General features: G+C 48.4%; 2 protein-coding genes across 4 annotated transcripts in view; one reads left to right on the top strand and one right to left on the bottom strand.

The window, feature by feature from the left end:
• LOC143804259 (nuclear valosin-containing protein-like) overlaps positions 1 to 12,619 on the top strand; it is a 29,307-nt gene extending 16,688 nt beyond the window's left edge. Inside the window, exons 12-24 of one of the 3 annotated variants that reach the window (XM_077282183.1) lie at positions 33 to 150; positions 293 to 437; positions 1,152 to 1,386; positions 1,567 to 1,785; positions 2,429 to 2,533; positions 3,018 to 3,080; positions 3,749 to 3,868; positions 7,304 to 7,403; positions 9,484 to 9,590; positions 10,465 to 10,541; positions 10,663 to 10,751; positions 11,077 to 11,144; positions 12,292 to 12,619. In XM_077282183.1, the coding sequence (XP_077138298.1) occupies positions 33 to 150; positions 293 to 437; positions 1,152 to 1,386; positions 1,567 to 1,785; positions 2,429 to 2,533; positions 3,018 to 3,080; positions 3,749 to 3,868; positions 7,304 to 7,403; positions 9,484 to 9,590; positions 10,465 to 10,541; positions 10,663 to 10,751; positions 11,077 to 11,144; positions 12,292 to 12,345 (1,500 nt within the window). In that variant the 3' untranslated portion in view covers positions 12,346 to 12,619. Of the gene's footprint in view, positions 1 to 32; positions 151 to 292; positions 438 to 1,151; positions 1,387 to 1,566; positions 1,786 to 2,428; positions 2,534 to 3,017; positions 3,081 to 3,748; positions 3,869 to 7,303; positions 7,404 to 9,483; positions 9,591 to 10,464; positions 10,542 to 10,662; positions 10,752 to 11,073; positions 11,145 to 12,291 lie in introns of all 3 variants that reach the window. The other 2 variants (XM_077282182.1, XM_077282184.1) reach the window with 2 other exon arrangements.
• The window catches only part of LOC143804261 (protein cornichon homolog 4-like), a 37,251-nt gene extending 16,950 nt beyond the window's left edge, over positions 1 to 20,301 (bottom strand). Inside the window, exons 1-2 of the mRNA XM_077282186.1 lie at positions 20,115 to 20,301; positions 14,096 to 14,164 (exon numbers count right to left, since the gene is read on the bottom strand). Coding sequence (XP_077138301.1) covers positions 14,096 to 14,164; positions 20,115 to 20,183 — 138 coding nt within the window. The 5' untranslated portion in view covers positions 20,184 to 20,301. The remainder of the gene's footprint in view (positions 1 to 14,095; positions 14,165 to 20,114) is intronic.
• Between the last annotated feature and the right edge of the window lie 4,445 nt (positions 20,302 to 24,746).

The raw sequence follows: 24,746 nt of genomic DNA, 5'->3' as shown, positions 1-24,746 counted from the left end.
ATTGGTGACGGCGTTGATGTTTTCCGTTGCAGAGCAGCGCTCCGTGCATCCTGTTCATCGACGAGATTGATGCCATAACTCCCAAGAGAGAGGTGGCGTCTAAGGACATGGAGCGGAGGATCGTGGCTCAGCTGCTCACCTGTATGGACGGTCAGTGTCGGCTTCCATTGTAATCCGTGAGCTTGGACTCGATGCGTCCCAGCCTTTTCTGTGCCGTTTGTTCCCTTCCCGGGGGGGGGGTGTTTGCATCCGTCTAGACCAACATATTAATGTTGTCGCGTTCTTTCTCCAGACTTGAACAATCCGTCCGTCACCGCTCAGGTTCTCGTCATCGGAGCCACTAACAGACCCGACTCGTTAGACCCGGCTCTCCGGCGAGCGGGAAGGTTCGACCGCGAGATCTGCCTGGGGATTCCAGACGAAGGGGCGAGACTAAAGTGAGCATGGCCGTCAAAGGAAGAGGTGCAAAAAGGGGTTTAGTATGGAGCCCCCCCTGGATCCAGGAGGTGGTGCTGAGCCTGTGAGACCACCCAAACTGAAGATAGTGAGAAGGAAGCAGGAGCTCAGTAGGGGGCGCCGTGACTAGGATGTAGCATCCGCACACGACGGCCCCTTCTCTTCTCTGCTTCTTGTGATAATTGACATCACATAGTTTTCTGTGTCCCCCGTCGGTCACACGCCAACCCTCGGCCTGCGCTGCTTGTGAAGTCGGGGGGCTTGTAGTTTTCAGCCTCTTGCTCAGACTTGTGCCACCAGAGAAAAAAAAATGCGTGCGCCCACCACTAGAGGGAGCTAAGAGTCCACTGCTGAATTAAAGGGGTTTTCTATTTTTATAAAAGAAAGAAAGAAAAAAAGTGGAGTCATTGGTGCCCATCGGACCGGGAGAAATGACGTCCTGGCTGGTGGCAGCGCGTCTCTTCCAGTCCGATGGAGATCGTTGGGCAACTGTGGAGACACAAGTATCAGATTCCAGGGGTCAATCTGGCGTTTTTGATTTTTCTTTTATAAGAATAATATATTCCTTCGGATACGGACTAATTGTAAACTGCAGCGTCCGGCTCTGCCGCATCAGCTCCTTATGAGAAAAGCTGAGCCGTAACTGCAATCCCGCCGTGTCCGACCCCCTGACGCCCGCTTGTCCTCACTCTCAGGATCCTGAAGACGCTGTGTCGGAAGCTCCGGCTCCCCGAAAGCTTCGACTTCCAGCGTTTGGCTCATCTGACGCCGGGATACGTCGGCGCCGACCTGATGGCGCTGTGCAGAGAGGCAGCGATGTGCGCAGTGAACAGAGTGCTGATCCAGCTGCAGCAACAACCATCAGCAGAGGAGCCCGAGATGGAGGATCCTACGGCGAAACCTCCTGCTGCAGAAGTGCCACCGGCTCAGGTGAGTGCAGGAGATCCCATCTGTTCCCGATCACCCCCCCCCCCCCCCGTCCCCCCTTTTATCCTGCGTGGTGAACGTACCTCATTGTGCTGCCCTCTATTTTCTCTGCCAGTGACCCCCTGAGGTGGCGTCCTGATCTCAGCCGGTATCGGATTCCATTTTTTATTTTTCCTTCTCTAGACGGAGCTGCAGCGGTTGCTGGAGGTGCTGATGGAGCAGTCGCCTTTCCCGGAGGAGCAGCTGGAGGGATTGTGCATTGAGATGAGCGATTTCATGAGCGCGCTCCCCTCGGTGCAACCTTCAGCCAAGAGAGAAGGTTTCGCCACAGTCCCGGATGTCACCTGGGAGGATATCGGAGCGCTGCATGAAATCCGAGAGGAGCTCACCATGGCCATACTGGTGAGGAGACAAACTCTGGGATATCTTTTATTGACCTGTTAGTTTGGGCTGCACCACGGACATAGCATGAGGCGCCGGCGTATTATTAAAGGGGCTGTCCAGGCTAAGAAAGAGGCGTGCCCCCCGCACTTCCTCATAGAGCATTAAAGAAGTGAAACCTCTAGGAAAAACCCTTTAAGTTCAATGTAAACATCGTCTGCAGAGAGCCCCCTCTAGTGGTGACTGCGGGTGGTCAGTATGACATATTTTACAAAAAAAAAAGTTGTCCGAGTAGGGGAAGCTATAAAACGAAGAAGCAACCGTTATCTTATTTGTCATCCACTGATGGTATGCAGCGGTGATGACGTCTCATCCATCATCGTGACCTCTGCAGCCAATCACTGACCCGAGCAGTCACATGCACTGCAGGCAAGTGTCACCTGTAAAGCAACTGACTGGCTGCATTCGTCTCCTGCATAATGGAAAGGACATGGTGGCTGCAGGACCACCAGAGTGGATGGATGGATGGGGTGGACGGTGTGTCCAGTCCTCGGAGAGTCGGTATAACTGGACGCTGCGGCAGGTTCTGCTCCTCCATTACCGCAGCATCTTTCACATGTGATGATGGCGGCGTCCATCACGTTCTGGTATTTTCTGTCTCCAGGCACCGGTGAGGAATCCAGAGCAGTTCAAGGCGCTTGGACTTATGGCTCCCGCAGGGGTCTTACTGGCCGGACCCCCGGGCTGTGGAAAAACATTACTTGCCAAGGTATAAAAACATGTTTCATTCATGTCCCCGGTGTTTTCTTTTTATCTCCTGCTATATTTAAGGGTGTGCATATTTTTGCAACAATTATTATTTTTTCATTATAATTGCTTTCTGCATCTTTTAAAAAAAAAAAAAAAAAAAAAAGGAATTTTGCAAAAACCTCCCGTTTTGTGTATACCTATTTGTCTCCAAGGTTGCAGACTCGTGTAGCCTGACCCTGTCGTTGCGGGTTACATCCTTGCATCTGCCCTTGCATCTGCCCTTGCATCTGCCCTTGCATCTGCCCTCACGTCTGCCCTCACCTGCATTTAGTGGCTTTTTTAAGTCATAGCGGATGGAGAGAAGAAAGTAACACGTAACCGCCAGAGTCAGACTACGCAGGGCATGTATGTAGTCTGTAACCATGGAAACGCCTATCCGTGCTTGCCGGTCTCTGTAGCTGATGGATATAATTGCCCCCACCTCTGCCCCTTCTGTGTTTTAGGCCGTAGCAAACGAGTCTGGACTCAACTTCATCTCGGTGAAGGGGCCCGAGCTGCTGAATATGGTGAGTCGGAACTTGGCGCCATTTGTGATGTTCACAGAACATGAATGATGCAGAGCGTGAATTATTCAGGGCTTGCTGGGATTTGTAGTCTTGGAGCAGCCCAGTCTGCCGTAAGTTACGACTGGTGCTCTGCATGTACACGTGTAAATGTCCTACCAAATGGAAGGTGGGGGTCCTCGTCCTAGGCCCCGGCCCAGTTTTCATTATACAATATCCTATGGATGGGTTAAAGGGATCCTCCACTTTGGACAGTCGTTTATTGTGAAGAAGTTCCCCCCCAAAATAAAGCGTTCCCCCACTGTAATGTTCACATGTAATCTTCGTGGAACCTGGCAAAAAGCATTAATTTTTCCTGCAGTGCCCCCACAGGGGAAATAAAGTATTACTTTTTTTTTTTTTTTTTAAATATTAATGTTCAGTGGGTATGATGTCCGTTCCTCCAGAGCGACAGGGGACACTATTTGTCGAGATCCCCAAAAAGGATTTTTCAGAAGTAAAACTATCCTAATATATATTATATATAGAGAAAAAATATAGAATAAAAAAAATAAATATAAATATATATATATATATATATATATATATATATATATATATATATATATATTTTGTGTATATAATTTTTTTTATAATATGCGCAGTAATGGTTTCTTTCTTCCTTTTTTCAGTACGTTGGTGAAAGTGAACGCGCCGTGCGGCAGGTTTTCCAGAGAGCCTCAAACTCCTCCCCGTGCGTTATATTTTTTGATGAGATCGACGCTCTTTGCCCTCGAAGGTCGAGCCATGAAGTAAGAGGTTTTTCACTATAAGAATATTTCAAGTTCCGTTTCCCCATGTGGTTGTTTTGGCCTCTTACTTCACAAATGGCTTTAAATAAAAATCTGCCGTTTTGTGTCTGCAGCTCCTCTGCAGACTTGTGACTCTGTAGTCAGATCCCATCTCTTGTCGGTTACCAAGGAATGAATGCTGGCAAGCAGAGGAGGAAAATAAAGGAAGAGAGTAATAACTGCGAGATGAGACCGGGTTTATTTGCAGCCTGTAACTGTTTGGACACATAGTTCTGCACCGGAGCTGCGTACATAAAACGGATTTGTCTGTTTCGTGCTTTACATATGGGCCCTGGTGCTCTATGGGGCCCAAATGCTCCTCTTGCTCCTAAGGAGGCGTCAATGATACAAATGTTAGTGTGGCCCCTGGGACAGATTGTACATGGGGGCCCCGAACCTCCAAGTAAACACCTTTTGATACTGGGTAACTCGTGCATGTACTAATGGACTTACAGCTTCACAATTATTTGGCACGCTGGCCCTGAGCCATATTAAACAGAGCACAAAACACTCATTGTACCGAGCCCCGAGGATAGAAGCCAATCATTAATTATGCAGGTTGGCATTAAAGGCAATTCCAGGCCCTGCAGATGTACGGGAGGTTAATTTTCTGCTCCCTTGAATTAAAAATGACTAAAACTTTGCAGTTAGTCTTTATTAAATATCTACTGCCGTTTTGTGTACACAGCTCTCATGCAGATCTATGTGCACCAGGTTGGTGCAGCTGCAGCTCCATGGTCTTGCAGCCATGTGCTGCCTCTCCCCTCCTACCTCGTTTTCTAATTCCACCCCTCTGAGCGCTGTAGTGGGATCTATAGTGTGGGGTGGGCAATGCTATATACGCTCAGCGGTGTATATACCGTATACCTGAGGAGACGTCCGAGTTGCATTTCAGCTATTACAGCCATGGAAAAAAGGTGAAAGGGCAAAGGCAGATAGACTGGGTCATGGGTCAGGATGGAAGGGAGAAAATAGCTTCACGGGGAAGGCCCTCTAAGCACTCAGCCTGCAGCTGCACAAGTGAGCATGTCTGCCACAGTGTGGTGCAAAAGGAGCAGGAGGGAGAAAACCATGAACTTCATAAGATACAGGTGTTATGAAACTTTTCACTTCTTAAAAGGATAAAATACCCCCCCATGCAAAATCTAGACAGGGAAGGCCCTCCGATCACTCTGCCTGCAGCTACACATGTCCAGGGAAGCAATGTGCATATGGAACAGACTTCTTAAATGTTTCACTTCTTAAAAGGCTAAAATTCCCCCCCCCTCAAGGCAAATAGACTGTAAAACTGAGAAAGGAGAAGACCGCTTGTCACGATTCACACCGTGACTGTCCCGATTCCTTAGCCGCGGCCAGCAGTTTGTCACAACATCCACAGGGATTCCTGACCACTGCCACCAATATGTCACGGATTGGGGTGACTTTAGACCAACAGACGGCTATCACATGTGCAGGGGGGCTTATCTTAGTTATCCCTCCACTGCCACAATGTGATAAAAAAACACACACAAGGCTATTGACCTCTTAGATTACAGCAGGGGCTTATTTTAGGTATCCCACTGCTCTTCAATATACCATGAACTGCAGGGATTTTTGTGTATCCCGCTTACAGTTCCACTTAAACCTTGCAGCTCTCTGGCGCCCCCCTTACTGTCAGGTCAGATTAGGTACTGCACCTAGGGTGATTATTCACCAGAAAGGCTGCCTGCTATGTACTGGCTATTGGGCGCGCTGCAGCGAGGCGATAACTACTCCCGCTCGGGCAGGAACAATAATTATCAAGCCACAGTCGCTGCAGTGACACCCAATGGCCTGTACACGGTATTGCTGCCACCAGCTCCGATTAAACGGGTCCGGAGCTAACCCAAAAACAGTAGCGTAATTTCCCTTCAAGAGACAGGGTACGTTTTTAGAGCATAAAGAACAAACTAGTATTAAATATTATACTCCAGAAAGGTTAGGCAGTGCTTTATCAAAATATTTTACCAAGATGTTACAAATGAGACAATTGCAAATATGTACAAGGTAATTATGAAAATAAAAGGATTAAATGAAGAAAAGATAACACTCACATATTCTTAGTTCATATCAGTTCAGGCAAACACTATGCTGGTGGGCGGAGCTCCCAAAAATCCCAATGCATGAGGTACACCTCTTCAGATCAGACTCCCATGTTCTTCCAGCAACAGACTGACTGCTGGAGTCCGGCCAAAACAGTTATAGCTTAGCTTGGTGACATCACCAAAAAGGCTGGCTATCCCAGACCCTCCTACCTTTTCCATCTGACTAAGTGTGCATTAAATATATCTGATGCCCGTAACTTCGCTACAGGACATGTCAGAATCATATCATACCCATCATTCATCTCGGATTACCGTGGGCTTTCTAGTGAGATCAAATATGTCCTATTATGTACAGAGCAATCCCTACTTCTTCACCCGATGGAGTTAGACGTCTGTGTTTAGAGTGATGGGTAGATGCTTCGATGGAGATCAAGGATATGTATTTATCATTCTCCTATCTTACATCGTCTGCCTAATATCTTACAAAAATGGAACAAAGGACCGCATGGTTCTAGAAGTTTCTAATCCAGTTAAAACTACAGGAAATGCCGGTCGTAAATACCTTTCGTCAATAAAACTCTCTTCCCCCATGTACATTGACAAGGCAGCTCTTGGCTGAGTGAAAGGGAAGGGTTTTTTTTTTTAGCCCACAGCTTGCTAGCAAGAGAAACTACTTATATGATATTTCATACCATATTGTCACACCGCTTCACAGGGAAGGCCCTCTGATCACTCAGCTTGCAGCGACACAAGCGATCATGTCCGGAATGGAAGGGGATAAAACCTTGAGTCTCATAAGATAAAGGTGTTTTTAGCTCTTTATGCAGTGAAAAGTGTAATATGCCTCGTAAGTCAGATACAGTGTGTAAGGGAGAAGACCACTTCATAGGGAAGGCTCACTGAGTACTCTGCCCGCAGCTACACAAGCTATTATGTCTGGAATGGAAGGGGATAAAACCTTGAGCCTCATAAGATAAAGGTGTTTTTAGCTCTTTATGCAGTGAAAACTATAATATGCCTCGTAAGTCAGATACAGTGTGTAAGGGAGAAGACCACTTCATAGGGAAGGCCCACTGAGTACTCTTCCCGCAGCAACACAAGCAGTCATGTCCAGAAATGTAAGGAGCATACGAACGGAAGGGGATAAAACCGTGACTCCATAAGTTAGTGTTTTAACCTTTTAAGAAATCAGAAGTGTACTATGCCCCCTAATATGAGGGAAGGGAACCACCAGAAGGCAGTTACTTTTCGGGCACTGCACCCCTAAGCACCATACAGCACAGGTTACCATCTTTCATGTGATGCTCTATTGTCTTCCCTCTTTTTTTTCCAGTCTGGTTCTAGTGTCAGGGTTGTCAACCAGTTGCTGACGGAGATGGACGGCCTGGAGACGAGACGGCAGGTTTTTATCATGGCTGCCACTAATCGTCCAGGTGAGCTTCACATTGATATTTGACTGGAGAACATCTAACCCATGTTTTTTTTTTCATAAAAGTAAAGCGCAGCGGGGGAGGAGGGAGATGCAGCTGAAGTGTCGGCCTCTGTGAGATTCGTGCTGTGGGAGGGGAGGAAGAGTAGCCGCAGTTGATTTGCTCAGAACCCCTAATAAAGTAATCTGAAAAGTTTCATAACTTTCCACACTGGACAAAATTATTAAAGTAAAATTAAAATAAAAGTTTGTCATTCTTCAGTGAAAGTGGATTGGGTCAGAGGGTCGCTCTCTGTCCTTACTGTCCGCCATCCAATACTGTCCCTTTTCCCGGTCCACGTTCATAAATCCTGGACAGCTCTCATCATTGATCGTATAGTTCTGCTGTGAAACTGCAACTCCTGACAGGGTAACTGCTGTCGGGTGTGCTGGGAGTTGTAGTTCCACAATGTCTGTAGACGTCTGGTCTAGCCTTAGGGGCAGCAACTTCCCATTCTTTATACAAGAGGCAGGTTGGAGAAGAGGCCGGATGTCCATGAGCCTCCGCATGAGGCCGTGATAAGAGGAGGCCAGAGGTCCATGAGCCTCCATGTGAGGCCGTGATAAGAGAAGGCCGGAGGTCCATGTGAGCCTCTGTATATGGCCGGCTGCTGATAAGAGGAGGCCGGAGGTCCATGTGAGCCTCCATGTATGGCCGGCTGCTGATAGGAGGCCAGAGGTCCATGTGAGCCTCCGTGTGAGGCCGGCTGCTGATAAGAGGAGGTCGGATGCCAGGAGATGCTGTTTGCGCTGGCAGCGGAGGCTCCGGATGAGGAAATCCTCACTTCTAGGTATGAGCTTGTTCACAGTGACCTCTGACACCTGAATAGACGCGTTGTTGATCGATCGAATTAAAGGGACTGAACACCTAACTGTATATGCTATATTCCGTGCAGAAAGCTATATGTATCCGATAAGGCTCTGACTACGTAACAATGCATGTACTGTCGCTACTTATTGTTTAGAGGACCAGTCACTGTCTCCCACAAGATCAGCACACTCTTCTCCTGCTGCTGTGATCATTCTCATTGGCAACATACCTTGACATCCTACCTTCTGTCCTCTATAGAATTATACTTCTAGAAATAATGACAAATAAGTACCGGCCACTGCCTCACAAAAAGTCAGCACACCACTCTTCTGCTGCCGCTATCTTTTTTATTAGATCCACTGTTCAACACACTGTTTTCTGCTGCTGTTGTCATTCTTACTGGTTCCACTATTCCATCATCAGCCACTTCATGACTCTGCTTCTGTCCCATAAAGCATGACACTTGCAGGCATATCCATAAACATATTCTGGTCAATGCCTCTCAAAACATCAGCACGTTACTCATCTACTTCACAGATTTATGTGAGTCACTGCCTTGCACAAAGTCAGCACACTAGTCAACAGCTGCTATCATTGATCTCGTTGGCTTCAGTCGTTATTTCTATCATTTTGTGACCTAAACTGTTACATTTAATTTTAGGTTTACAAACACAATCACATGTATACATTGGTCACTGACCACCCCAAAAATCTGCACAGTCATCTCCTGCTGTCATTATCTTTTTCACCCTTGTTATCACACTGCTGCATACAGTCTTAATCCTACAATATAACCAAATGTAATTTGCAGGTATCAGCATAATCCCCTACTGCTGCTGTCCTTATTTACACAAGTATTTACAGGTCACTGCCTCCTACAAAACAAACATATCCCTCTTCTGCTGTCATCATCGTTTTCATTGCCTGCACTGTTCCATCCTTAGCCTCATTATTCCACTACCAGCCTTAATCTTGCATACGTGACCACTTGTGCATATATAGATAGGTCACTGCCCCACATAAAATCAATACATTCCTCTCCTGCTGCTGCCATTATACCTGTTCATTTACACAATCCGATTTTGTACCCTTTGTTAATACTAGAGATCTCATCACCTACAGACTTGGGCCACGATATTCCTGCACCTGACACGCGTGTGATGAGATCTGGTTCTGCTGCCAGGCGGTGTTACCTAAGTGTCGTGATTTTTTTGTTTACTTTTCTCTCCTCCAGACATTATTGACCCAGCTATTCTGCGACCTGGGCGACTGGACAAGACCCTGTACGTGGGGCTTCCCCCTCCAAGTGATCGGCTCGCCATCCTGAGGACGATAACTAAGGTAACTCATCAGAAATTGTGTATTTATCTAGTGTTCATACATTGTATCCAATGATGACGGCAGCAGAGGACGAGGATGTTGACCTTGTAGAAAGCAGTGACCTCTATTTGCTGATTTTTATCTGGTTGGCTCAGGGAAAGCAATTGATTCACTATTTTTGTACCTAGCTTTGCTCTAAATGCTCTCAACCCGTTCAGGCCCACATCACGCTGCAGGCCGTGGGTTTTGGGGGGGTCACATGATTGTATTTCATCTTTGGCGTATTTAACCACCATGGCTGTGGATTTCTTTCACAATTAATATACAATTAAAGGGGTGGTCCAAGCTGGATAATATCAGATCCTGGAGTAATAGACATCCCGATCACCCTCTTAATGGGGTTAACCATCCCTTTAAAATTAGTAATTGCCAAAAAAAGGGGATATCTTGGCGCTTTTTTTTTTTTAGAAGGGCTCCCCTGTTGAAGACCCTCATCTTCCCGTCAGAACGGAAAACTGTTCTAAAGAGCATCTCTGGCTCTGGACGACTTGTCCGGTCACTGACATGAAAGGACAGCGTGTAATACTTTATGTCCCCTGTGGGGGCGCTGTAGGGAGAACTAACACTGGCAGCTTATTCCTATCAGTCCAACAGAGGGGGAGACACTTTTTGATACAATTGTTTTCATGGCGCCCCTTTAACAAGTAGTGAATGTCGAAGTGGAGAGCCCCTCTAAGTAAATTTTTACCGATAGCGTGGCGGCATTAGATTGGGGCGCGATGTTGGGATTCCACGTCTTATATTTAATTATGCAAATTTTACATTTCTAGTCAAGATCATCCAATGGAAATACTAGAATTTTTTTTTAATTTTTTATTTATTTATTTTTTTTAAGAACGGTTCTCGGCCACCGCTGGGTCCGGACGTTGATCTAGAAGTGATCGCCAGCGACGAGAAATGTGATTGTTTCACGTGAGTATAATTCATCCAGCAGATGACGTGATTGTGTAAGAAAACCGCCCAAAATGTACAACTAATAATATGGAAGAAATACTTTATAACACTGATGTAATGTGTGTTCTGCCCTTCACAGGGGCGCCGACCTGTCTGCTCTCATACGGGAGGCGTCAATAAGTGCCCTGCGGAGCGAGATGTTCCAGGCAAATCCTGCCGTCCCGAGAGGTGAGTAGCCGTGACTGCACCAGCAGAATAGTGAGTGCAGCTCTGGGGTATAATACAGGAGGTAACTCAGGATCAGTAATGTAATGTATGTACACAGTGACTGCACCAGCAGAATAGTGAGTGCAGCTCTGGGGTATAATACAGGATGTAACTCAGGATCAGTAATGTAATGTATGTACACAGTGACTGCACCAGCAGAATAGTGAGTGCAGCTCTGGGGTATAATACAGGATGTAACTCAGGATCAGTAATGTAATGTATGTACACAGTGACTGCACCAGCAGAATAGTGAGTGTATCTGACTTTACTTTTTTCCTCTTAGCAGAGATCCTTGTCTACAAGAAACACTTTGATGAAGCCTTTAGGAAGGTGAAACCTTCTGTCTCTAAGATGGTGAGTTTTCAGTCACTGTTTCCTTTGCTGCAGGTATTATGTGATGTTTGTGTCCAGACCATGAAGCTTTTCTGCTTTTTGCTTGTTGCCGTTTTCCGTTGCTCGTGCTGTCGGGGTACGAGGTCCTTACACAAGTTTCGCCGTCTGCGCAGCGTCTTCAGTAATGACGGCTCCAGTGACGGAAGCCTCTGGCGATCACCTGCAGACTGCGGCACATTTTCCCTCTACGGGGAACATTTGGGATTACACAGCAGCCATTCAGCTGAGCGTGAAACCAGGAAATCTATGATGACGCCGAGTCCTTGAGAGCAGGAGCCGCCATTGCTGCGGATTAGCAAGGAAGGGGGACCGGTCTCTGCCAACATCCCCAATTTTCTGATTATATATATAATTATAATATGTGCAAAACTCCAACCCTCATCATGGCTGATTCGTGCACATCGGGCACTGGGAGATTTCACCATAATGTGAAGTGTTCGCTCTCGTGCTGAGGAATGAGGGGAATGTTCTGCTCATGTGACCGATTACGGAGGAGGACGGGTCACGGCCGGAGCGGCCCCCCACCCTGCCGCCTTGTCTGGATGATCTCTGCCCCCGTACACTGGAGATGTCAGATCCCACTGATCTGCTGGCGCTGGGGGCTCCACTGCCCCCTTATTCCCGGTATTGGGGGGTAAAGCAGCATCAGGAATATTAGAGACTTACCATCCAAGTCACTTTCTTACCCCTGGAGATAAGTCACCAGTAACGGACACAGTGGCCATTCTGTGCGCCTGAAGCCACCACTAGGGGGAGCATGTTGTATACGGTTCATGTTGCTTCTAATAAAGTCCTGCAAAACTGGAGGGAGATGGTTGTACGTGTCTTTTGGGCAGGGTTGGAGCACTCCACAGCCCCTGCTCTCTGCTTTTGCCTGGCGGCTGTAGCGCCCCCCTCTGGAGCGGCCGGATCTTCTTACACTCTCCCTTTAATAGTAAATCAGTATACAGAAAGCTCCTGAGCTCCCTCTAGTGGTGACTTGTTAGAAAACAAAATGGTCTATACAGCTGTCAGTGCGCTGCGCTCCTGTCTGTCCTCGGCCGATGGATCCCGGGAATCCACAAGGAAATTTGTTGTTATATAATTCTGCCATGTTTCCTCCTCACAGGATCAGATGATGTATGAGCGGCTGCGCCTGTCCCTCAGTGCAGGAGGGCGATGAGGATCGTGTCCCTCCAGCGTTCAGGACATGGACGACATCCGGTCAGAGACTCCCCTGCAGCGCCCGATCTGCGGAGGGTCATCATGGCGGCTGCAATACACGAGAAAAGACACTTGGCTCCTGTTTATCACTTTCTTTTTGATGCAGCAACCGGCAGCTCTACATTCCTGATGTTAACTTTGTACATAAAGAAGATTGTGGAATTTACATGTGTATTTATATCTCCATCCGTGTACATTGTCCGGGCCGTGAATAAAGGAAGGTTAGGATGGGCGGTAGTTTGTGTTATTATACATTACATCCTGTATTATACCCCAGAGCTGCACTCACTATTCTGCTGGTGCAGTCACTGTGTACATACATTACATTACTGATCCCGAGTTACCTCCTGTATTATACTCCAGAGCTGCATTCACTATTCTGCTGGTGCAGTCACTGTGTACATACATTACTGATCCTGAGTTACATCCTGTATTCTACTCCAGAGCTGCACTCACTATTCTGCTGGTGCAGTCACTGTGTACATACATTACATTACATTACTGATCCTGAGCTACATCCTGTATTATACCCCAGAGCTGCACTCACTATTCTGCTGGTGCAGTCACTGTGTACATACATTACATTACTGATCCTGAGTTATATCCTGTATTATACCCCAGAGCTGCACTCACTATTCTGCTGGTGCAGTCACTGTGTACATACATTACTGATCCTGAGTTACATCCTGTATTATACCCCAGAGCTGCACTCACTATTCTGCTGGTGCAGTCACTGTGTACATACATTACATTACTGATCCTGAGCTACATCCTGTATTATACCCCAGAGCTGCACTCACTATTCTGCTGGTGCAGTCACTGTGTACATACATTACATTACTGATCCTGAGTTACATCCTGTATTATACTCCAGAGCTGCACTCACTATTCTGCTGGTGCAGTCACTGTGTACATACATTACTGATCCTGAGTTACATCCTGTATTATACCCCAGAGCTGCACTCACTATTCTGCTGGTGCAGTCACTGTGTACACACATTACATTACTGATCCTGAGTTACATCCTGTATTATACTCCAGAGCTGCATTCACTATTCTGCTGGTGCAGTCACTGTGTACATACATTACATTACTGATCCTGAGTTACATCCTGTATTATACGCCAGAGCTGCACTCACTATTCTGCTGGTGCAGTCACTGTGTACATACATTACATTACTGATCCTGAGTTATATCCTGTATTATACCCCAGAGCTGCACTCACTATTCTGCTGGTGCAGTCACTGTGTACATACATTACTGATCCTGAGTTACATCCTGTATTATACCCCAGAGCTGCACTCACTATTCTGCTGGTGCAGTCACTGTGTACATACATTACTGATCCTGAGTTACATCCTGTATTATACCCCAGAGCTGCACTCACTATTCTGCTGGTGCAGTCACTGTGTACATACATTACATTACTGATCCTGAGTTACATCCTGTATTATACCCCAGAGCTGCACTCACTATTCTGCTGGTGCAGTCACTGTGTACATACATTACATTACTGATCCTGTGCTAATAGTGAGCGCAGCTCTGAACAATAATACAGGGTAAATGTATGTAGAAAGCAAACTAGTTTCTGTAAACTGTCTATAACATGGGGCTCAGCGGAGAGTCACGTACCAGATATCACCCTGATAATAAACATGGGACACACATGGCAATCAGACAATGAAGTAGTAATAGATAAAGCCACCCACCTTGTTCAGCTTGGAGCAGCAGGAGCGGGCATTGATGTAGTCACATTCTAAGTCTGAGAGGGTAATTATCTGGGATCCAGCGATAAGGAAAATATTATGTGGCCGATATGTGCAAAGTACAGACAGAGGATTGTGCAAGATGCAGCGGTGACAGGACGGCGATACTGCACCAACAAGTGCACTAACGGATAAAGGAAACCATCAGCAAAGAGAAGCGTTCACACATGGAGACCGAGACCAACAAGTCACAATATTCATCTCTAGGAACAGAAACCACAGACCCATCACTAATGTAGAAAGCTGCTCCCCCCAAGTGTTATAGTGTAGGGATATATACACTGCTCAAAAAATAAAGGGAACACTTAAACAGCACAATATAACTCCAAGTACTTGAAACTTCTGTGAAATCTAACTGTCCACTTAGGAAGCAACACTGATTGACAATCAATGTCACATGCTGTTGTGCAAATGGAATAGACAACGGATGGAAATTATTGGTAATTATCAAGACACCCTCAATAAAGGAGTGGTTCTGCAGGTGGGGACCACAGACCACATCTCAGTACCAATGCTTTCTGGCTGATGTTTTGGTCACTTTTGAATGTTGGTTGTGCTTTCACACTCGTGGTAGCATGAGATGGACTCTACAACCCACACAAGTGGCTCAGGTAGTGCAGCTCATCCAGGATGGCACATCAATGCGAGCTGTGGCAAGAAGGTTTGCTGTGTCTGTCAGCGTAGTGTCCAGAGGCTGAAGACGCTACCAGGAGACAGGCCAGTACACCAGGAGACGTGGAGGGGACCGTAGAAGGGCAAAACCCAGCAGCAGAACCGCTACCTCAGCCTTTGTGCAAGGAGGAACAGGAGGAGCACTGCCAGAGCCCTGCAAAATGACCTCCAGCAGGCCACAAATGTGCATGTGTCTGCACAGTTAGAAACCGACTCCATGAGGATGGTCTGAGTGCCCGACGTCCACAGATGGGGGTTGTGCTCACAGCCCAACACTGTGCAGGACGCTTGGCATTTGCCACAGAACACCAGGATTGGCAAATTCACCACTGGCGCCCTGTGCTCTTCACAGATGAAAACAAGTTCACACTGAGCACATGTGACAGAGTCTGAATTATAAAGAGAAAAGCACATGCTAAAAAGGTTGGAACTCCACCAGGTAGAATTGTTATCAAAAAAGTTTATTTCCACATAAAGATACTACACACATTTAAAATCATTTATTTCTGTATGTATATGGATATGCAGCACTTGCGGCACTACTAATTAAATCTTGTGCAGCAATTTTTGTTAATGTTGGTCAATATTTTCTGTGACTAGGTGTATTCTGCACAAATTATGGATTATTTGGAGCAATTTACTCTTTGGAGTAATTTTAAATGATTTTAAATGTGTGTAGTATCTTTATGTGGAAATAAACTTTTTTGATAACAATTCTACCTGGTGGAGTTCCAACCTTTTTAGCATGTGCTTTTCTCTTTATAATTAGGATATACACTATACATGCTTGGTAGTGAACCCACATTATTTACTACGTATATTATTTGATGGTGCCCACTTTAAAATTTGTGTCTACATGTGACAGAGTCTGGAGACGCCTTGGAAAGTGATCTGCTGCCTGCAACATCCTTCAGCATGACCGGTTTGGCAGTGGGTCAGTAATGGTGTGGGGTGGCTTTTCTTTGGACGGCCGCACAGCCCTCCATGTGCTCTCCAGAGGTAGCCTGACTGCCATTAGGGACCTAGATGAGATCCTCAGACCCCTTGTGAGACCATATGCTGGTGCGGTTGGCCCTGGGTTCCTCCTAATGCAGGACAAGGCCAGACCTCATGTGGCTGGAGTGTGTCAGCAGTTCCTGCAAGATTGAGGCACTGAAGCTATGGACTGGCCCGCCCGTTCCCCAGACCTGAATTCAATTGAACACATCTGGGACATCATGTCTCGCTCCATCCACCAACGTCACGTTGCACCACAGACTGTCCAGGAGTTGGATGCTTTCGTCCAGGTCTGGGAGGAGATCCCTCAGGAGACCATCCGCCACCTCATCAGGAGCATGTCCAGGCATTGTAGGGAGGTCATACAGGCACGTGGAGGCCACAAACAATACTGAGCATCATTTCCTTGTCTTGAGGCATTTCCACTGAAGTTAGATCAGCCTTTAATTTGATTTTCCACTTTGATTTTGAGCATCATTCCAACTCCAGACCTCGGTGGGATATTAGTTGTGATTTTTTTTTTTTTTTGAGCAGTGTAATGACTGATATGTCTGCGGTACTATATAGAGGATGTGTCCCGTGTGGTGTAGTATATAGAGGATGTGTCCCTTGTGGTGTAGTATATAGAGGATGTGTCCCGTGTGGTGTAGTATATAGAGGATGTGTCCCGTGTGGTGTAGTATATAGAGGATGTGTCCCGTGTGGTGTAGTATATAGAGGATGTGTCCCGTGTGGTGTAGTATATAGAGGATGTGTCCCGTGTGGTGTAGTATATAGAGGATGTGTCCCGTGTGGTGTAGTATATAGAGGATGTGTCCCGTGTGGTGTAGTATATAGAGGATGTGTCCCGTGTGGTGCAGTATATAGAGGATGTGTCCCGTGTGGTGCAGTATATAGAGGATGTGTCCTCTGTGGTGTAGTATATAGAGGATGTGTCCGTGTGGTGCAGTATATAGAGGATGTGTCCCGTGTGGTGTAGTATATAGAGGATGTGTCCCGTGTGGTGTAGTATATAGAGGATGTGTCCTCTGTGGTGTAGTATATAGAGGATGTGTCCCGTGTGGTGCAGTATATAGAGGATGTGTCCCGTGTGGTGTAGTATATAGAGAATGTGTCCCGTGTGGTGCAGTATATAGAGGATGTGTCCCGTGTGGTGTAGTATATAGAGGATGTGTCCTCTGTGGTGTAGTATATAGAGGATGTGTCCCGTGTGGTGTAGTATATAGAGGATGTGTCCTCTGTGTAGTATATAGAGGATGTGTCCCGTGTGATGTAGTATATAGAGGATGTGTCCCGTGTGGTGCAGTATATAGAGGATGTGTCCCGTGTGGTGCAGTATATAGAGGATGTGTCCCGTGTGGTGCAGTATATAGAGGATGTGTCCCGTGTGGTGTAGTATATAGAGGATGTGTCCCGTGTGGTGTATTATATAGAGGATGTGTCCCGTGTGGTGTAGTATATAGAGGATGTGTCCCGTGTGGTGTAGTATATAGAGGATGTGTCCCGTGTGGTGTAGTATATAGAGGATGTGTCCCGTGTGGTGTAGTATATAGAGGATGTGTCCCGTGTGGTGTAGTATATAGAGGATGTGTCCCGTGTGGTGTAGTATATAGAGGATGTGTCCCGTGTGGTGCAGTATATAGAGGATGTGTCCCGTGTGGTGTAGTATATAGAGGATGTGTCCCGTGTTTTGTAGTATATAGAGGATGTGCCCCGTGTGGTGTAGTATATAGAGGATGTGTGGTGTAGTATATAGACGATGTGTCCCGTGTGGTGCAGTATATAGAGGATGTGTCCCGGGTGGTGTAGTATATAGAGGATGTGTCCCGTGTGGTGTAGTATATAGAGGATGTGTGGTGTAGTATATAGAGGATGTGTCCCGTGTGGTGTAGTATATAGAGGATGTGTCCCGTGTTTTGTAGTATATAGAGGATGTGCCCCGTGTGGTGTAGTATATAGAGGATGTGTCCCGTGTGGTGTAGTATATAGAGGATGTGTCCCGTGTGGTGCAGTATATAGAGGATGTGTCCCGTGTGGTGCAGTATATAGAGGATGTGTCCCGTGTGGTGTAGTATATAGAGGATGTGTCCCGTGTGGTGTAGTATATAGAGGATGTGTCCCGTGTGGTGTAGTATATAGAGGATGTGTCCCGTGTGGTGTAGTATATAGAGGATGTGTCCCGTGTGGTGTAGTATATAGAGGATGTGTCCCGTGTGGTGTAGTATATAGAGGATGTGTCCCGTGTGGTGTAGTATATAGAGGATGTGTCCCGTGTGGTGTAGTATATAGAGGATGTGTCCCGTGTGGTGTAGTATATAGAGGATGTGTCCCGTGTGGTGCAGTATATAGAGGATGTGTCCCGTGTGGTGCAGTATATAGAGGATGTGTCCCGTGTGGTGCAGTATATAGAGGATGTGTCCCGTGTGGTGCAGTATATAGAGGATGTGTCCCGTGTGGTGTAGTATATAGAGGATGTGTCCCGTGTGGTGCAGTATATAGAGGATGTGTGGTGTAGTATATAGAGGATGTGTCCCGTGTGGTGCAGTATATAGAGGATGTGTCCCGTGTGGTGTAGTATATAGAGGATGTGTCCCGTGTGGTGCAGTATATAGAGGATGTGTCCCGTGTGGTGCAGTATATAGAGGATGTGTCCCGTGTGGTGCAGTATATAGAGGATGTGTCCCGTGTGGTGCAGTATATAGAGGATGTGTCCCGTGTGGTGCAGTATATAGAGGATGTGTCCCGTGTGGTGCAGTATATAGAGGATGTGTCCCGTGTGGTGCAGTATATAGAGGATGTGTCCCGTGTGGTGCAGTATATAGAGGATGTGTCCCGTGTGGTGCAGTATATAGAGGATGTGTCCCGTGTGGTGCAGTATATAGAGGATGTGTCCCGTGTGGTGCAGTATATAGAGGATGTGTCCCGTGTGGTGCAGTATATAGAGGATGTGTCCCGTGTGGTGCAGTATATAGAGGATGTGTCCCGTGTGGTGCAGTATATAGAGGATGTGTCCTCTGTGGTGTAGTATATAGAGGATGTGTCCGTGTGGTGCAGTATATAGAGGATGTGTCCTGTTATGATATATCTAAAGCTGGTTATATATATGTAATACGTACAATGTATTGGGTAATAATTATTGAATTCCATTTTACTTTCAGCCCCCTCACCGTGCAGTATATATTCTCCGCCCCCCCCCTCCTCACCGTGCAGTATATATCCTCCGCCCCCTCCCCCCCTCACCGTGCAGTATATATCCTCCGGCCCACCAGCCATGTTGTCTTTCTTTACTATCACATGACAGAGTGGCCAGTGGTGCAGAGCCCACCGATACCAGCGAGGTCCTGTAATAGGAGCCACCGGGGTAACAAGTCCGTCCATGACATTTCTTCCCCCATCACTGATAACATTATTAGTGGAGACCCCGTAATGTTACATAGCGGGGGCCCAATTGCTGAGGAGCAGAGGGCAGAGAAGTCACCACCGCTCTGCTGACCCCATAAGTGCAGAGTCCAGACCTCCTCTGGTATATCAGCCCAAATAATGCCCCCCCTCGGGAGCTTCATGGCTGAACAGCCGTACATCACCAAGCACAATGCTCAGCGTCGGATGGAGTGGTGTAAAGCCGCCACCACTGGACTCTGGAGGAGACGTGTTCTGTGCAGTGATGGATCACACTTGGAGGAGTCTGGGTTTGGTGATTCCAGGAGGACGTTACCCCCTGACTGCATTGTGCCCCCAGTACAGATGGTGGAGGAGAATAATGCTATGTGCTATTATTGGGGGCGGCCTCAGACCCTCAGCTCCAGTGACGGGAAATCTTAATCTTCAGCACAAGACATTGAGGACTATTGTATCTGCAGCTTTATGGGGACAGTTTGGGGTTCGCCCTTCTCTGTTCCCAGGAGACAAGGACGGGGGTCGCTGCACGTTCCCCCAGGAGATCAGCGCCTCTGGGACTGTCAGGCGGCCCCAGCATTGAGTACATGTCTGCAGAGATCTCCTGCACTGAGGGTTCGGTACAATGTATCAGCCAGTTCCACAGTGTGTCCCAGTTTAACCCTACATTAGCCAAGAAAACCCCTTTAACCTGCAGTCACATGGATCTGGACAACCCCTTTAAGGCCGTCAGACACATAGGTGATACAAACCATACAGTGAAGACACAAGAATGACGACCCCCATCATCGTCTCCCTGCGTGTAACCCCCTCACGGCCAGCAGCCCCCATGCCCACCTCTTGGAATAACATGGCGGCGCCCCCGGAGTCCTGAGGAGAAGACGCGGACAAAGGATACAAAGTAGACGGCCAGGAAGATGAGGGCGCAGCAATCAATGAGGGAGAAGATGAAGAGCGCGGCCTCCATCCTGCCGCCGCCAGCACTCTCCGCACAAATCACCAATCCGCCGCGCCCTCATGTGTGCACGTGACCCAGGGAGCCGCGGGGCATCCTGGGACACGGAGTTCTTTCACATGACCCCTTTTCAGAGCACCATCACATGACACTGGACGTTACGGAAGCTGACTGGGAACAATTTTTCGAAGGCGTTTGAAGCCGTAACGATCACGTGACTTCGATGTTCTGGTTCCTGAATGGGATTAAAAAACTAAAAATTTAGGGAGGGGAAGAGGATTATATGGATGAGGAAGACACTGAGCTATGGCTGACGGGTAAAAGTCTGTGATGGAAGGGTATAGGGAGATTACAAGACTTGTCCAATTAGGTGGCTGCTTACATTTTTCCAAAAGGCTTCTGACCATGAAAGGAAGGTTTTGATTGGTTGCTGTAAGAAACAAGTTTCTGTTGTGTGAGTACGTCTCCTCATTAGTCTAGAATTATTTTCAGGTGTGTAGGGCTCCTTGTGATGGCACCTAGTGATGGCCCCTGGTGATAGCACCTGGTGACGGCCCCTAGTGATAGCGCCTTGTGACGACCCCTAGTGATAGCTCCTGGTGACGGCCCCTAATGATAGCGCCTTGTGATGACCCCTAGTGATAGCTCCTGGTGACGGCCCCTAATGATAGCGCCTGGTGACGGCCCCTAATGATAGCGCCTTGTGATGACCCCTAGTGATAGCTCCTGGTGACGGCCCCTAATGATAGCGCCTGGTGACGGCCCCTAATGATAGCGCCTGGTGACGACCCCTAGTGATGGCGCCTGGTGACGGCCCCTAATGATAGCGCCTGGTGACGACCCCTAGTGATAGCTCCTGGTTATGGCCACTAGTGACAGCGTCTGGTGACGGCCCCTAATGATAGCGCCTGGTGACGGCCCCTAATGATAGCGCCTGGTGACGGCCCCTAATGATAGCTCCTGGTGATGACCCCTAGTGATAGCGCCTGGTGACGGCCCCTAGTGATAGCGCCTGGTGATGGCCCCTAGTGATAGCGTCTGGTGATGGCCCCTAGTGATAGCTCCTGGTGACGGCCCCTAATGATAGCGCCTGGTGACGACCCCTAGTGATGGCGCCTGGTGATGGCCCCTAGTGATAGCTCCTGGTGATGGCCCCTAGTGATAGCTCCTGGTGACGGCCCCTAATGATAGCGCCTGGTGACGACCCCTAGTGATGGCGCCTGGTGATGGCCCCTAGTGATAGCTCCTGGTTATGGCCACTAGTGATAGCACCTGGTGATGGCCCCTAGTGATAGCTCCTGGTGATGGCCCCTAGTGATAGCGCCTGGTGATGGCCCCTAGTGATAGCTCCTGGTGATGGCCCCTAGTGATAGCTCCTGGTGATGGCCCCTAGTGATAGCTCCTGGTTATGGCCACTAGTGATAGCGCCTGGTGACTGCCCCTAGTGATAGCTCCTGGTGATGGCCCCTTGTGATGGCACCTGGTGACGACCCCTAGTGATAGCTCCTGGTGACGGCCCCTAGTGATAGCGCCTGGTGATGGCCCCTAGTGATAGCGCCTGGTGATGGCCCCTTGTGATGGCACCTAGTGATGGCCCCTGGTGATAGCGGCTGGTGACGGCCCCTAGTGATAGCGCCTGGTGATGACCCCTAGTGATCGCTCCTGGTGATGACCCTAGTGATAGCTCCTGGTGACGGCCCCTAATGATAGCACCTGGTTATGGCCACTAGTGATAGCACCTGCCAACGGCCCCTAGTGATAGCACCTGCCGACGGCCCCTAGTGATAGCGCCTGGTGACAGCCCCTAGTGATAGCGCCTGGTGATGACCCCTAGTGATAGCTCCTGGTGACGGCCCCTAATGATAGCGCCTGGTGACGGCCCCTAGTGATAGCTCCTGGTGACGGCCCCTAATGATAGCGCCTGGTGACGGCCCCTAGTGATAGCTCCTGGTTATGGCCACTAGTGATAGCACCTGGCGACGGCCCCTAATGATAGCGCCTGGTGATGGCCCCTAGTGATTGCGCCTGGTGACGGCCCCTAGTGATAGCACCTGGTGATGACCCCTAGTGATAGCTCCTGGTTATGGCCACTAGTGATAGCACCTGGCGACGGCCCCTAATGATAGCGCCTGGTGATGACCCCTAGTGATAGCGCCTGGTGACGGCCCCTAGTGATAGCGCCTGGTGATGACCCCTAGTGATAGCTCCTGGTGATGGCCCCTAGTGATAGCGCCTGGTGATGACCCCTAGTGATAGCTCCTGGTTATGGCCACTAGTGATAGCACCTGGCGACGGCCCCTAGTGATAGCGCCTCGTGATGACCCCTAGTGATAGCGCCTGGTGACGGCCCCTAGTGATAGCGCCTGGTGATGACCCCTAGTGATAGCTCCTGGTGATGGCCCCTAATGATAGCGCCTGGTGACGGCCCCTAATGATAGCGCCTGGTGATGACCCCTAGTGATAGCTCCTGGTGACGGCCCCTAGTGATAGCACCTGGTGACTGCCCCTAGTGATAGCGCCTAGTGATGACCCCTAGTGATAGCGCCTGGTGATGACCGCTAGTGATAGCTCCTGGTGACGGCCCCTAGTGACAGCGCCTGGTGACGGCCCCTAGTGATAGCGCCTGGTGACGACCCCTAGTGATGGCACCTGGTGACGGCCCCTAGTGATAGCTCCTGGTGATGGCCCCTAGTGATAGCTCCTGGTGATGGCCCCTAGTGATAGCTCCTGGTGATGACCCCTAGTGATAGCTCCTGGTGATGACCCCTAGTGATAGCTCGTGGTGATGACCGCTAGTGATAGCTCCTGGTGACGGCCCCTAGTGACAGCGCCTGGTGACGGCCCCTAGTGATAGCGCCTGGTGACGACCCCTAGTGATGGCACCTGGTGACGGCCCCTAGTGATAGCTCCTGGTGATGGCCCCTAGTGATAGCTCCTGGTGATGACCCCTAGTGATAGCTCCTGGTGATGACCCCTAGTGATAGCGCCTGGTGATGACCCCTAGTGATAGCTCCTGGTGACGGCCCCTAGTGATAGCTCCTGGTTATGGCCACTAGTGATAGTGCCTGGTGACAACTCCTAGTGATAGCTCCTGGTGATGACCCCTAGTGATAGCTCCTGGTGATGACCCCTAGTGATAGCTCCTGGTGATGGCCCCTAGTGATAGCTCCTGGTGACGGCCCCTAGTGATAGCTCCTGGTTATGGCCACTAGTGATAGTGCCTGGTGACAACTCCTAGTGATAGCTCCTGGTGATGACCCCTAGTGATAGCTCCTGGTGATGACCCCTAGTGATAGCTCCTGGTGATGGCCCCTAGTGATAGCTCCTGGTGATGACCCCTAGTGATAGCTCCTGGTGATGGCCCCTAGTGATAGCTCCTGGTGACGGCCCCTAGTGATAGCTCCTGGTTATGGCCACTAGTGATAGTGCCTGGTGACGACTCCTAGTGATAGCGCCTGGTGATGACCCCTAGTGATAGCGCTTCGTGACGGCCCCCTTCAGAATGATCTGTGCTGCCCCAGAGAGAGAGGTGCTGCAGTGTAAAGTCACTCCTGTGCATATAGCGCCCGTCGCTCTGCTCCATGGACGGCCCAATGTCTGAGACCCCGACATCAGGGTCTCTCCGCCTCATCAGCGCCGCGGAGCGCCTGGAAGAAAAATCTTCTATGGTAGAAAATCTACTAATTATTTCCTACGTAAAATTAACAAGTGATTGGGAATCAATTTACCGAAAAAATATGTCTCATTGGTCAATAACACCCCTGAATAATGCAAGATCCCGGAGCAAATGCAGCTCCCACACCTCTAAATAAATGCGGACCCCCGAGTAGATCCGTACATAAGTTCAGAAACCATAGTAGGTTCCAAAATAACTGCAGACCCTGAGTAGATCCCTAAATTCAGAAACCAGGGTAGATTCCGAAATAAATACAGACCCCCTCTGTAAATCCCTATATAAATGCAGACCCAGGAGTAGATCCCTATATAGGTGCATAAACCAGAGTAGATCCCTAAATACAAAACCAGAGTAAATTCCTAAATAAATGCAGACCAGAGTAGATCCCTATATAAATGCAGATCCCGAGTAGATCCCTATATAGGCACAGAAACCAGAGTAGATCCCTATATAAATGCAGACCCCGAGTAGATCCCTATATAGGCACAGAAACTAGAGTAGATCCCTATATAAATGCAGACCCCGAGTAGATCCCTAAATAAATTCAGAAACCAAAGTGGATCCCTAAATGAATGCAGACCCTCGAGTAGATTGCTAAATAAATGCAGATCTGAAAAAGATCCCTAAAAACTCAGGAATCTCCCACACTTTACTGGTGCTGTAAAACACAAGGTGTGAACAAGCCCTAGGGGAAAAGACGCAGATTCCGTGCAGAAATCCAGAGTCATGGGATTCCCATCCAGACCGCCTGCAGATCACAGAACAGTCTCACCCACTGTTCCCACAGGCAGGAATTACACCGGGAGACAAATCCCAGAACAATCAGTTTAGTGCTGAAAACTACAAATCCCAGAACGCAATTCAGGAAGCGCCCACGTGATCATGACCGCCCTGTATCA

This window comes from Ranitomeya variabilis, chromosome 2 (assembly GCF_051348905.1).
Source record: "Ranitomeya variabilis isolate aRanVar5 chromosome 2, aRanVar5.hap1, whole genome shotgun sequence".
Lineage (NCBI taxonomy): Eukaryota > Metazoa > Chordata > Amphibia > Anura > Dendrobatidae > Ranitomeya > Ranitomeya variabilis.
The sequence above is the reverse complement of the archived record's forward strand: the minus strand, read 5'-3'. Positions and strand labels throughout refer to the sequence as shown.